This window comes from Anomaloglossus baeobatrachus, chromosome 6 (genome assembly GCF_048569485.1).
Source record: "Anomaloglossus baeobatrachus isolate aAnoBae1 chromosome 6, aAnoBae1.hap1, whole genome shotgun sequence".
Lineage (NCBI taxonomy): Eukaryota > Metazoa > Chordata > Amphibia > Anura > Aromobatidae > Anomaloglossus > Anomaloglossus baeobatrachus.
This window is the reverse complement of record NC_134358.1, coordinates 42,939,403-42,953,612: the sequence shown is the minus strand read 5'-3', so window position 1 is coordinate 42,953,612 and position 14,210 is coordinate 42,939,403. Positions and strand designations below refer to the sequence as shown.

General features: G+C 52.5%; 1 protein-coding gene across 5 annotated transcripts in view; it reads right to left on the bottom strand.

The window, feature by feature from the left end:
* LOC142317006 (uncharacterized) overlaps positions 1-14,210 on the bottom strand; it is a 378,054-nt gene that overhangs the window by 134,115 nt on the left and 229,729 nt on the right. For all 5 annotated transcript variants that reach the window (XR_012754656.1, XM_075352880.1, XM_075352879.1 and 2 more), the window contains one exon: positions 11,924-11,994. Coding sequence is in view for 4 of the 5 variants with exons in the window: in XM_075352880.1 (XP_075208995.1) it covers positions 11,924-11,994 (71 nt within the window). In the remaining variant the exon portion in view is untranslated. The remainder of the gene's footprint in view (positions 1-11,923; positions 11,995-14,210) is intronic.

Here is a 14,210-nt window from a genome sequence, read left to right as displayed (position 1 = left end):
CTCTCCCGCCTTCACCAGCAGCCTCTCCCCCAGCATCAGCCTCTCTCTCCCCAGCCTCCCCCAGCATCAGCCTCTCTCCCCCAGCTTCCCCCAGCATGAGCCTCCTCCAGCATCAGCCTCTCTCCTCCCAGCCTCCCCCAGCATCAGCCTCCTCCAGCATCAGCCTCTCTCCTCCCAGCCTCCCCCAGCATCAGCCTCCTCCAGCATCAGCCTCTCTCCTCCCAGCCTCCCCCAGCATCAGCCTCCCTGCTCCCAGCATCAGCCTCCCTCCTCCCAGCCTCCCCCAGCATCAGCCTCCCTCCTCCCAGCCTCACCTTCCCCCTCCCAGCCTCAGCCTCCCTCCTCCCAGCCTCAGCCCCCCTCCTCCCAGCCTCCCCCAGCCTCAGCCTCCCTCCTCCCAACCTCCCCAAGCATCAGCCTCCCTCCTCCCAGCCTCCCCCAGCATCAGCCTCCCTCCTCCCAGCATCAGCCTCCCTCCTCCCAGCCTCCCCCAGCCTCAGCCTCCCTCCTCCCAGCCTCCCCCAGCCTCAGCCTCCCCCAGCCTCAGCCTCCCTCCTCCCAGCCTTCCCCAGCTTCAGCCTCCCTCCTCCCAGCCTCCCCTAGCCTCAGCCTCCCTCCTCCCAACCTCCCCAAGCATCAGCCTCCCTCCTCCCAGCCTCCCCCAGCATCAGCCTCCCTCCTCCCAGCCTCCCCCAGCATCAGCCTTCCTCCTCCCAGCCTCCCCCAGCATCAGCCTTCCTCCTCCCAGCCTCCCCCAGCATCAGCCTTCCTCCTCCCAGCCTCCCCCAGCATCAGCCTTCCTCCTCCCAGCCTCCCCCAGCATCAGCCTCCCTCCTCCAAGCCTCACCTTCCCCCTCCCAGCATCAGCCTCTCTCCTCCCAGCCTCCCTCCTCCCAGCCTCCCCCAGCCTCAGCCTCCCTCCTCCCAGCCTCCCCCAGCCTCAGCCTCCCTCCTCCCAACCTCCCCAAGCATCAGCCTCCCTCCTCCCAGCCTCCCCCAGAATCAGCCTCCCTCCTCCCAGCATCAGCCTCCCTCCTCCCAGCCTCCCCCAGCATCAGCCTCCCTCCTCCCAGCCTCCCCCAACATCAGCCTCCCTCCTCCCAGCCTCCCCCAGCATCAGCCTTCCTCCTCCCAGCCTCCCCCAGCATCAGCCTCCCTCCTCCAAGCCTCACCTTCCCCCTCCCAGCCTCCCCCAGCATCAGCCTCTCTCCTCCAAGCCTCCCCCAGCATCAGCCTCCCCCAGCCTCAGCCTCCCTCCCTCCCTCCTCCAAGTCTCCCTCAGCATCAGCTTCCCTCCTCCAAGCCTCACCCCCCCCTCCCAGCCTCCCCCAGCATCAGCCTCCCCCAGCCTCAGCCTCCCTCCCTCCTCCAAGTCTCCCTCAGCATCAGCCTCCCCCTCCCAGACTCCCCCAGAATCAGCCTCTCTCCTCCCAGCCTCCCCCAGCATCAGCCTCCCTCCTCCCAGCATCAGCCTCCCTCCTCCCAGCATCAGCCTCCCTCCTCCCAGCCTCCCCCAGCATCAGCCTCCCTCCTCCAAGCCTCACCTTCCCCCTCCCAGCCTCCCTCCTCCCAGCCTCCCTCCTCCCAGCCTCCCCCAGCCTCAGCCTCCCAGCCTCCCCCAGCCTCAGCCTCCCTCCTCCCAGCCTTCCCCAGCTTCAGCCTCCCTCCTCCCAGCCTCCACTAGCCTCAGCCTCCCTCCTCCCAACCTCCCCCAGCATCAGCCTCCCTCCTCCCAGCCTCCCTCCTCCCAACCTCCCCCAGCATCAGCCTCCCTCCTCCCAGCCTCCCCCAGCATCAGCCTCCCTCCTCCAAGCCTCCCCCAGCATCAGCCTCCCTCCTCCCTCCCTCAAGTCTCCCTCAGCATCAGCTTCCCTCCTCCAAGCCTCACCCTCCACCTCCCAGCCTCCCTCAGCATCAGCCTCCCTCAGCATCAGCCTCCCCCTCCCAGACTCCCCCAGAATCAGCCTCTCTTCTCCCAGCCTCCCCCCCAGCTTCAGCCTCTCTCTCCCCCCAGCCTCAGCCTCTCTCCCCCCAGCCTCTCTCCCCCCAGCCTTAGCCTCTCTCTCCCCCCAGCCTCCCCCCCAGCCTCAGCCTCTCCCCCCCAGGCTAAGCCTCTCTGTCTTCCCAGCCTCAGCCTCTCTCTCTCTTCCCAGACTCCCCCCAGCCTCAGCCTCTCTCTTCCCAGCCTCCCCCCAGTCTCAGTCTCTCTCTCTCTTCCCAGCCTCAGCCTCTCTCTCTCTTCCCAGCCTCCCCTCAGCCTCTCTCTTCCCAGCCTCTCTCTCTTCCCAGCCTCAGCCTCTCTGTCTCTCTTCCCAGCCTCCCCCCAGCCTCTCTCTCTTCCCAGCCTCACCCCAGCCTCTCTCTCTTCCCAGCCTCCCCCCAGCCTCTCTCTCTTCCCAGCCTCCCCCCAGCCTCTCTCTCTTCCCAGCCTCCCCCAGCCTCAGCCTCTCTCCCCCCCAGCCTCCCCTTGCATGATTACAGTGGACAAAAAGAGGCATCGCAATTTGCAACGATCAGCAACTAACCTGTAAGGAGCCCATACATTCTAGGCTCTGCCTCTGCCTTACCTGCTCCGGTGCCCGCCGCCCTGCTCTGGCTGGCTCCTCTTCTGGCTGGCTCCAGCTTCAGACGCGTCCTCCTCCACGGCGTGTGTCATCTGCAGCATTGGACGCTGCAGCATGGGGCAGTCAGCTTAATGTCGCGCCCGCGCGCCTCTGACCCCGGAAGTGCAGGCCATGGAACTTCCGGGGTTAGTCAGCTCACTATGCCCGCCATGTATTGAAATAGACAGCAGAAGTGCGCCTCCCCTCCCCCCCCGGAACACAGCCGAGTGTAACGGAGGGAGGGACGGGGGGCGGGGATGTTAAAAAAAAAAAAAAAAAAAAAAATTTATAAAATTTTTTTTTTTTTTTTTTTTTTTTTGCTGCCAGAAAGTGCCGCCCCCCGCAACGTGCCGCCCTAGGCACGGGACCACGGGTGCCTAGTGGCAAATACGGCCCTGGTCTGCTGTCTTCTATATTACACCTCTAACTTTCTTCTCTGAAGACAATGGTGAGTAGTAGACTGGAGCAGCATGGAGCACGTCATTGGCAGAGTACAAACTCCAGCCTACAATAGGGAAAGGTTGAGATTAATGATGAGCGAGCATGTTCGGCACTGTTCGGTACTCGATCAAGCATCGTGGTGCTTGGGTACGCTTGTGTCATGCGAGGTACGGGGAAATACCAAGTAAATGGCGAAAGGTTATCCTGTGTCTAGGGAGATGGTGACCACAGACCAAACCTACTGCTGGACCATGGCTTCCCTCACCATCCTATTTAGGTTCCGCAGCTATGCGCCGAGTCGGATACCTGACCCTGAAATAGGTCCTAAGGGGTACTTCACACACAGCGAGATCGCTACTGAGATCGCTGCTGAGTCACGTTTTTTGTGACCTCATTAGCGATCTCGCTGTGTGTGACACTGAGCAGAGATCTGGCCCCTGCTGTGAGATCGCTGCTCGTTACACACAGCCCTGGTTCGTTTTTTTATTGTTGCTCTCCCGCTGATAAGCACACATCGCTGTGTGTGACAGCGAGAGAGCAACAATCCTGAATGTGCAGGGAGCAGGAGCCGGCGTCTGACAGCCTGCGGTAAGCTGTAACCAAGGTAAACATCGGGTAACCAAGGTGGTTACCCGATATTTACCTTTGTTACCAGCCTCCGCCGCTCTCACGCTGCCAGTGCCGGCTCCTGCTTCCTGCACACGCTAAGCTAAGCGGTGTGCGCTGGTAACTAACGTAAACATCGGGTAACCATACCTTAGTTACCAGTGTCCGCAGCTTCCAGACGCCGGCTCCGTGCAAGCGCAGTGTCGCTTGCACGTCGCTGCTGGCTGGGGGCTGGTCACTGGTCGCTGGTGAGATCTTCCTGTTTGACAGCTCACCAGCGACCATGTAGCGACGCAGCAGCGATCCTGACCAGGTCAGATCGCTGGTGGGATCGCTGCTGCGTCGCTAAAGTGTGACGGTCCCCTAAGTGGGGAGCATATGGGATGAGCTCTTCGTCAACCTCACTAAGCTCTAAAGAAGAGACAGGGATAACAAACAGGGAAAGTAAACAAAAAACTCATGTTCAGATGACTCACGGAGAGGAATTGCAAACAACAACAAAGTTTCTCCAGATAAATAGAAGCTGACTGCTTGCAATGAAAACTTATTAAGGCTAGGTTCACACACTGCGTTTTTTTGACGCTGCGTTTTTTGCGGCAAAAACTGCACAAAAACGCACCCGCGGCAAAAAAATGCGGCAAAAAACGAACGCGTTTTTGCCGCGATTTGGTGCATTTTTTGCTGCGTTTTTGCTCACTGCGTCTTTATGCGTTTTTTTAGCAGTGGACAAAAAAAAAAAAGGTCTGATGTCATTTCCTTCTTCAATATGTTCTTCATTCTCCACTAGTGTATGCAGGAGAGCAGACAGCTGCAGAACTACAAGGCTCAGCATCCTCCAACCAATAGTGTATGCAGGAGAGCAGACAGCAGCTGTTGAACTACAAGGCTCCGCATCCTCCTTCCAGGACTGTATGCAGGATTTCTTTGCCCCCCAAACAAAAAAAATGACGTGGGCTTCGCCATATTTTTGTATGCTAGCCGGGTACAGCAGGCAGGTACGGGCTGCCCCCAACCCCCAGCTGCCTATTTGTACCCGGCTGGAAACCAAAAATATAGGGAAGCCTGTTTTTTTTAATTATTTCACTTATTTCATGAAATAATTAAAAAACAAATGACGTGGGCTTCGCCCCATTTTTGTGTCCAGCCGGGTACAACTAGGCAGCTGGGGATTGGAATCCGCAGCACAGGTTAGCCCGAGGTTTCTGGGCGCCTCTGCTGCGAATTGCAGTCCGCAGCCGCCCCAGAAAATGGCGCTTTCATAGAAGCGCCATCTTCTGGCGCTGTATCCAACTCTTCCAGCTGCCCTGATGCCGGGTGGCTCACTGGGTAATAATGGGGTTAGGGCTAGCTGTATATTATCAGCTGGCCCTAAGCCCGAAATTCATGGTGTCATGCCAATATTAGGCATGGCCACCATGAATTTCTAGTAAAGATAAAAAAAAACACAACACACAGAAAAATATTTTTATTAGAAATAAAACACAACACAATTAGTGACTCCATCTTTATTGAAATAAAGAACCCCCCCTCCGCAGTAATCCTGGGTCAAGGGTCCCGCGCCGTCCAATCCGGATCTAATGTCATCTGATCGGTTTGCTGGAAGGCAAAGCGATCAGATGATGTGTCAGGATCAAGTGCCTGAATCACATCACACATCAGCTGATTGTATAAAAGCCGTTTATAGAATCAGCAGATACATCAGTGCAAAAAAAAAAAAAAAAAAATACTCACTTCTGTGCTGATTACCGGCAGCTCCTGGACCGGAGTCTGATACCGTCCGATCGCTGCAGGAGCTGCCGGTAATCAGGGATGAAGTCTCCTGACGCATCCGCTGATAGGTTAAACCGGCCGGCTGCTGGCATCAGCCCGAGACTTATGATCAGCTGACGCGTCAGGTGACTGCATCAGGTGATCCATCGCCAGGTCCTGCATCCTGCAGGCATACGTACCCGGGGAGACTGCACACACCCGGAGCGGCCGTACCAAGAGGAGATGGGAGCGGGCATGGCACCGGGAGTCTGCAGACAGGTGAGTATGACTTTTTTTTTTTTCTACTGTTCACTTTTGATTTCGCAGCCGCTTCCACCTCCTGCCCGTACATGGCGCCGCACGGCAGCATACATGCACAGGACGGGAGGTAGACGCAGCGGTGACAGTACCGGGAGGATTCACGCTTCTGTGTTTATTGACAGAAGGAATCCTCTTCCTGTACATGTCACTTTACTAGCCACCTCCTGCGTTTATAGCTGCGTTTTTGGTCTTAGAAATGCACTAAAACGCACCAAAACGCACCTATTTGCGTTTCTCATTGCGTCTTTCAACATCCCATTGCACTCAATGGATGAAAAGCGCAGTGAAAAACGCGGGAATAATTGACATGCTGCGTTTTTGTGGCACCACAAAAACGCAGCTGAAAAAAAAACGCTGTCTGCAGACAGCAAAAATGAAAACTCATAGACTTTGCTGGGGAAGCAAAGTCATGCAGTTTTCTGAGCAAAAACGCACCCGAAAACTGAGCAAAAACGTCGTGAAAAACGCACTGTGTGAACTTACCCTAAGGGTATAAAAGCTGCTTTACACGCAGCGACATAGCTAGCGATGTCGCTGGTGAAAGCACCCTCCCCCGTTGGTTGTGCGTCACGGGCAAATCACTGCCCGTGGTGCACAACATCGCTAGTACCTGTCACATGTACTTACCTGCCTAGCGACGTCGCTGTGGCCAGCGAACCGCCTCCTTTCTAAGGGGGTGGCTCGTGCGGCATCACAGCGACATCACACAGCAGCCATCCAATTGAAGCGGAGGGGCGGAGAGCAGCCGAAAGAAAGTGACGCCCACCTCGTTGCCGGAGGACGCAGGTAAGGTGTTGTTCCTCGTTCCTGGGGTGTCACACGTGTGTGCTGCCTCAGGAACAACGAACAACCTGCTTCCTGAACCAGCAACGATATTTGGGATTAGAACGACGTGTCAACAATCAACGATTAGGTGAGTAATTTTGATCGTTAGCGGTCGTTCGTACGTCTCACACGCAACGACGTCGCTAACGAGGTCGGATGTTCGTCACGAATTCTGTGACCCCAACAACATCTCGTTAGCGATGTCGTTGCGTGTAAAGGCCCCTTTAGACCTATCAGCAGCACAGAGGAAGGGGAAATTAGGGTATGTAAAGACACCAACGGAAGTGCTGATGAAAAACAACTGAAAAGGTGAGGAACTCTGCAGGGTCCTAGAGGGAAATGGATGAAAACCAAGCAGAGGAGATACATAAGATACCAAATACACCAAGCAGGAATAATAGAAGGTCAGGGAGCAATTTGCCCAGCCAAATGCTGTGACCTTCAATAGGTAGACACAACAGGACTGTTTGTCACCTGTGACAGCTTGATGCTTGGCCGGGTGCTCGGGTGTGTCGTTTGTGAAACATCGACTCCCTTTAGAGAATAATATGAACAGGCATTGTAACGCCCCTGCAACCGGGTCGTTACAGGGTATTAAATGTTACCCCATTTTTCCCGGGCAGGAGGAGAAGAGTCCTCACACACATTGGCAGGAAGGAGTTAAAAATTCTTCAGCATGTAGTTTGAGCCTGCATGACTCATCCTGTCTCCTTATTGAGCAGGTGTGCAGGTCCCCATGACAACCCAAGGGGAGGGGGGGCACTGAATGTGTGAGTTTAGTGCAGAGCAGACAGAAGTTTTATTCAGAACGTCAGAGGCTGAAAGAGAGTGCAGACATCCACAGAACAGCTCCCTGCTGAGGAGATGCCACGAGACCAGGGCTGATAACATCTGAGGAAGGGAATGGAGCTGAGGTCTGGGGATCTTTGGAGAGTGTATGTGTGTGAGTAATGCTACCGCCCCGTGCCCCCGGTGTCCCTGAGGACTGTTGCCCTGGGTCTCATTAACCTCCCGGGGCTCCCCCTCTCCACCCGTGGGGAGCGATTCCATCTGGCTGCCTGTAACACCTGCCCCGGAGAAAGACTGCACAGCGGCGGCTGAACACCTGACCTCAGACCACGGGTGGCGCTGCTAGCATCCCCGTCCCCGTCCTCTTTCCTGGGGGAGAGCGGCGGCAGAGGAGGACAAGACCTCAGTGGTGAGCGATGGCAAGCTCCCCAGGAACCCCGTTACTTTCCTTCCATCCCCCTTGTCAAACCAGACTGACTGTCGGACTTTCCCTTTTATTGAAACCCACCGGGTTCACGGAAGCCGGGTCGGGCCACTCACAGCCTGAACCCAAATACCACCAGCAAGCCCCGGCGCGGGCGTTTCAACTTGGCGCTGCGAGCAGGGTCCGGACTAGACCCGGTAACATCGGGTGACGCGTGCCTTGTGTACACCATCTGCAAAATTGGATTGTCTAACAGTTATTTTGGTGCCCGCGGCTGCGGGTATGCGACAAATGGACTTGGACTGTACAATGGCGTCCATTGAGAATGGGATGGGCGCCATGCGTGCCAACAAGGTCTGGACTTGCCTGCCCTTCGTGGGTGGGGCTGAAGCGGGGCGCGAAAATCCGTGCCCGCCCCTTTGTTGGACATCTACTAGGAGCCAGGAACCCTGCCTCCCCAGGACCAGGAGAAGATGGGGAGATGATATGGACTGCCCGGGTGCGAGCTCTGGCGAGTGGTGGCCGGAGGGGTGAGCCCGGAACCGCAGCCCGTACCGGGATTTGGACTACAGAGCTTTTTCCCTAAACCTGGGTACCTGGAGGGCTCTGGAGCGTCGTAAGGAGGCCTGTTCCAGAAAGTTTAAATGTTTTTGATATATGCAAATGTTTCTTTTCCCATGGTTTCCTTCTCTTTCTTCTTCTTTTTCCTCCTGCCTCTTCCTATCCTTTATTGGGTCCCGGTAGAAGGGACGTGTTAATTTCTTTATATATAACAAATGTTTTTTGCGGTGTTTGTAGTCGCAACCCCGGAGTGTTGCGTTTTTGGTCTGGAGGAGTGTAACACCCCTGCAACCGGGCCGTTACAGGGTATTAAATGTTACCCCATTTTTCCCGGGCAGGAGGAGAAGAGTCCACACACACACATTGGCAGGAAGGAGTTAAAAATTCTTCAGCATGTAGTTTGAGCCTGCATGACTCATCCTGTCTCCTTATTGAGCAGGTGTGCAGGTCCCCATGAAAACCCAAGGGGAGGGGGGGCAGTGAATGTGTGAGTTTAGTGCAGAGCAGACTGAAGTTTTAGGCAGAACATCAGAGGCTGCAAGAGAGTGCAGACATCCACAGAACAGCTCCCTGCTGAGGAGATGCCACGAGACCAGGGCTGATAACATCTGAGGAAGGGAATGGAGCTGAGGACTGGGGATCTTTGGAGAGTGTTGTACCCGGTGGCGGTTGGTGTTGTGCGCTACCGGAAGAGAGAGAGACAAAATGGCGGCAGGTCCCCAAGATGCTCCATACCACGGAAATAGCATTAACGCACCGAAAGAGAGGGACCCCCAGATCACCTCACCGGACCCCTTCCTCCTACCTGCCCGGGACCGACCAGAGGCTACAGGCGGTGAGGACCAGCACCCGGGTGCGATGTGGAACGGACTTTAAATAAAGGGAAACTGGAACCCGCACTCCGTGACTGGTGTGAGTAATGCTACCGCCCCGTGCCCCCGGTGTCCCTGAGGACTGTTGCCCTGGGTCTCATTAACCTCCCGGGGCTCCCCCGCTCCACCCGTGGGGAGCGATTCCATCTGGCTGCCTGTAACACCTGCCCCGGAGAGAGACTGCGCAGTGGTGGCTGAACACCTGGCCCCAAACCACAGGTGCCGCTGCTAGCATCCCCCGTCCTTGTCCCGTCCTGTTTCCTGGGGGAGAGTGCCGGGAGAGGAGGCCGAGACCTCAGTGGCCGCTGTGAGCGATGGCAAGCTCCCCAGGAACCCTGTTACCCTCCTTCCATCCCCCTTGTCACACTGAACTGACTGTCGGACTTTCCCTTTTATTGAAACCCGCCGGGATCACGGAAGCCAGGTCAGGCCACTCACAGCCTGACCCCGAATATCACCGGCCTGGTGACCGTGCGAGCCCTGCAAGCCCCGACGCGGGCGTTTCAGCATCTCAGTGAGCTGCTTGCAGTCTCTGAATGGAGGTAACAACAATGTTTTCACATGTAGTGTGTCCAAAAAAACCTCTCCCCTGGAATGCTCTGTATGTGGATAGCTGTATAAGGGAGAAGAGCCGAACAGACCAATCGTTGACTTCCATAATACTCGTTACTCGAGTTGAGCCCGTCCGAGCATCTGACCCGCTCGACTCGAGCATTGTAGTGTTCACTCATCATTATGGGTACCGAGCACTGAGCATTGTAGTGTTTATTCATCATTATGGGTGCTGAGCACCGAGCATTGTAGTGTTCATTCATCATTACGAGTACCGAACACCAAGCATTGTAGCGCTCACTCATCATTATCGGTACCTAGTACTGAGCACTGTAGTGTTCATTCATCTTCATTACGGTACCGAGCATTGTAGTGTTCATTCATCATTACATCATTACGGGTACCGAGCACCAAGCATTGTAGCGCTCACTCATCATCACAGGTACCAAGTACTGAGCATTGTAGTGTTCATTCCTCATTACAGGTACTGGGCACCAAGCACTGTAGTGTTCACTCTTCATTACGGGTTCTGAGCATCGAGCATTGTAGTGTTCATCATCATTACGGGTACAGAGTACCCGAGCATTGTAGTGTTCATTCATCATTTTGGGTACTAGGCACCGAGCACTGTAGTGTTCATTCATCATTACGGGTAGTGAGCACTGAGCATTGTACTGCTCGGCTCACTCATCACTAGTAGAGATGACTTGGCAAGAGCCTTAGGGGTACTTTGCACACTACGACATCGCAAGCCGATGCTTGCGATGCCGAGTGCGATAGTCCCCGCCCCCGTCGCAGCAGCGATATCTTGTGATTGCTACCGTAGCGAACATTATCGCTACGGCAGCTTCACATGCACTTACCTGCCCTGCCATGTCGCTCTGGACGGCGAACCGCCTCCTTACTAAGGGGGCGGGTCGTGCGGCGTTACAGCGACGTCACACGGCAGGCGGCCAATAGAAGCGGAGGGGCGGAGATGAGCGGGACATAAACATCCCGCCCACCTCCGTCCTTCCGCGTAGCCGGCGTGAGCCGCGGTGACTCAGGTAGGAGATGTTCCTCGCTCCTGCAGCTTCTCACACAACTTTTACGCTCGCTAATCGTATCATAAAGGATTTACACACTACGACAGCGACGCTGGATGTGCATCACTTTCTATTTGACCCCACCGACATCGCACCTGCGATATCGTAGTGTGCAAAGTACCCCTTATATCAGCGACACAAAACAGGACTCAACCTGGAGGAAATTTACTGACAATATCACAGCTAAAAGGAATTTTTTACAGATTTTGTCAGAAAAGACAAATATTAGGCACAGTTCACACTGCACATGGGGATTTTGCAGAAAACTCCTTAAAAACGTGATTTCAACAAACGGACTGTAGACTGCAAAGACGCATGGAGGTTAAAGAATAGGGATGATCGAATACCTCAAATATTCGGCTTCACAAATATTTTCCGAATAGGTCGCCGATATGCGAATATTCGATGGGCAATGTAAGTCTATGGGAGGCTCGAATAGTTCCGATTAGTTGTTATTCGGGTTTCTCATAGACTTACATTACGTATCGAATATTTGCGAATAGTCGAATAGTGGCGACCTATACGGAAAATATTCGCAAAGCCAACTATTTGAGGTATTCAATCATCCCTATTAAAGAAACCAAGTTTGTGCTTTTTAGAAATTGTCTGTTTTCAGTCGGGCACAAAAACGTAGCAGATCACCATATTTAGTGTACGTAAAAACAAAATTATACATTTTCCATTTCTGACCATTGCAGATCTGCTTTATTTTTCATTATAGAGGAACTTACCCAGTATAATAGTGGCTGTGATTGCATTGATAGAACATGTATTGCAGATATTTAAATTGCTGTTTGTGCTGTTTCAGGCGGCTGTCAAGTGTGTAAAGCTTATGAGTAGTGGGAATTAGATCTGTACTGATGGCATTGTTAAAACATATCTCCAAGCAATGCACAGAACAGGACTGTGTCTCCCCTTCGAGGCTGTTATCACATAATGTATGCACTGCGAATAGACGTGCATTAGGGACACATTCACACTGTGTTAATGTCCTATAGTCCATGTCAACTTATTCCCCAGAGGCATGAAAACCAGATTCCAGTTCATAGATTATCAACCTTCTGTATCAAGTGTCAGATATTTGGTATCACCTACCAGAAATCTTTGAAGTAAGCGGGGTGAATATCCTGCAAGTCGTCAATAACCTTCAGCAAGTATTCCTTTTCCTACAATAAAAGTGCAGCAAATGTTATGTCTTGTAGGATCAGCAGAATTTCTTAAAAGGGTTGGGCAGAATTTTATCTTTTTTTAATTTTATTTTTAACTAATTGCAGGTATTTAGGGCTAAAAATCAATTTTGCAATTCGGTTTGATGAAACATTTTTTACACAGTTTACCCATAATATTCTGTGACGGCTGTAGAATGAGTTAACTGAAAATCCATCAGTGAACACCTTCTGATGGTCTAGACTGGAGAGTTTATACGTTTATTATGTGTCTTTTAACTGATTTGTGACCTCAGATCACATCAAAATTGACTGTGATAATGTAATGCGGTGTTCAGCTCTGCACACATCTGCTAGCATGGTGGCATCAGACTTTGTTCACACTACAGAGTTTGACAATCAACCTGAGGCTTTTGGTTTGTTCAGCCAGAGCCGGGCATCGGCTGCGTCAGATTCACTGACTGGTGCCAAGTGCAGCTGTCTCCTCCCTATTTATTGCACGACTTCCTTTTTGTTTGTACCAATGATAGCTTTTGCGATCCCGGTCTAGTGTTTCTCCTGTTCATGGTGATCCGTGTTGCGCTTCTGAGTGGTGTGAGCGTTCCTCTGTTGTGCGTTACTTCTTTCCCTTTTGTGCTGCCCCCCAGTGCACATATTGTCTCCCCTGTATGTGTTGAGTGAGGTGTGTATGAGTTTCTGTTCTCCCTTGTCCATGTTGTTTTGTAGGATTTTGTGTTTTCTGGCTCACCCCGAGGGTGGGGGAGAGGGGGAGTAAGATCAAGGCTCGGAAAGGAGTTAGGGTCACGTTGGGGACTCGGACCTGGTTACCATCAAACCTACCTCCGAAATAAGGGACAGTGCAGAGTCGCAAATCTGATGACCAGTTTAGGGGCCCCTGTTCCATATACCCTGAGACAGACGGGACAAAAACAGCCGATAAAAGGATAACCAATTGCAATTTTTTTTTCCCTAAATACATGCAGTTAAGTGAAAAACATAGATATGTAATCGTGTGATTTCCTGCTAAATCTGGTTTCAAAAGTGCCTGCTTTTGATAATACCACTATAATTATTTACAGTAATTGGGCAGCGTATTTTTATGTTATTAATACCTTTGGTGCTATTTTTGCCAATCCCATTGCGTTATAGAAGGTCCTTGCAGGCTTGATAGGATTGCATACCCCTCCCCCCCAAAAAATATATACATTTTCTTATAACTCTGTAATGAGGGAAGTTGTATGCAGCATGAAGCTATTGGTCATCAATGCTAAATTTGTAACCCATCACCCCATGTGCCATTTATAGTGTTAATTTTTTTTTGTTTTGAAAGAAAGGCCTTGGGGCCCTTTAGACAACAAGGGACAGGTGTAACGACTACCCCTATACCTCCCTATACTTACACCCCTGGAGGGTCATACAAGTATTGACGTGAAAAAAATGCGTCAGCTCTCCTGACATATCTGTTTAGTTATACTTTGAATATCCATTCCTCACAGAAGATCTCTATCTAGGTGCAAGGCTCCTGCTTCAATCATGGATGATGACTCATTGGTGACGCTCTGATGAGATCCTATTTGAGAATGAAGAGTCTCACATCATTGGAATAAAATAAATTATCTGTTTTAATATTATGTATGCTATATACAGGTATCATTTTTGGAGGCAAAAAGGTTGTATACAGAAATAGCTAAAGCAGAGCAATCCTTTTATTTCAAAGTGAAAGCCTTCACTGTATGAAAGAATCCCATCAGAGAGTCACTGATGAGTAGTCATCCATGACTGAAGTGACTTCCAATACAGAGGTCTGGGCTGGGCACAGACCTCAACATGTTGTAAGATGATGGCCCTGGTACTTGTAGTACTATGAGACCGATTAGGGCAGGTTTGCCTATTCACATACCTCCACCAATCGGTGTGAAACGTATGTTACAGTGGTGTCAGTGTGTTTGAAACAGTCAGTGTGTGGAGGTTGTTGTTCCTCTAGAAGGAACATCTGAGAGCGAGAGAGAGAGAGAGCGGGGATTTGATTGTCCTGAGCGGGTAAGGAATCTATGGAGGCTTCTAGAATTCCACTGGGATACGTTTGGGGAGAACTTGTATCCGAACCTGTGTGGGCGTACCCAGTAAGTGAAACAGGCTGTGATACCGCGATTGTGCCACTTGAAGCTGGAAAAGGGCTTGTGCTTTGTTCCTGGAGAGCCGTTTATGTGGTGCTA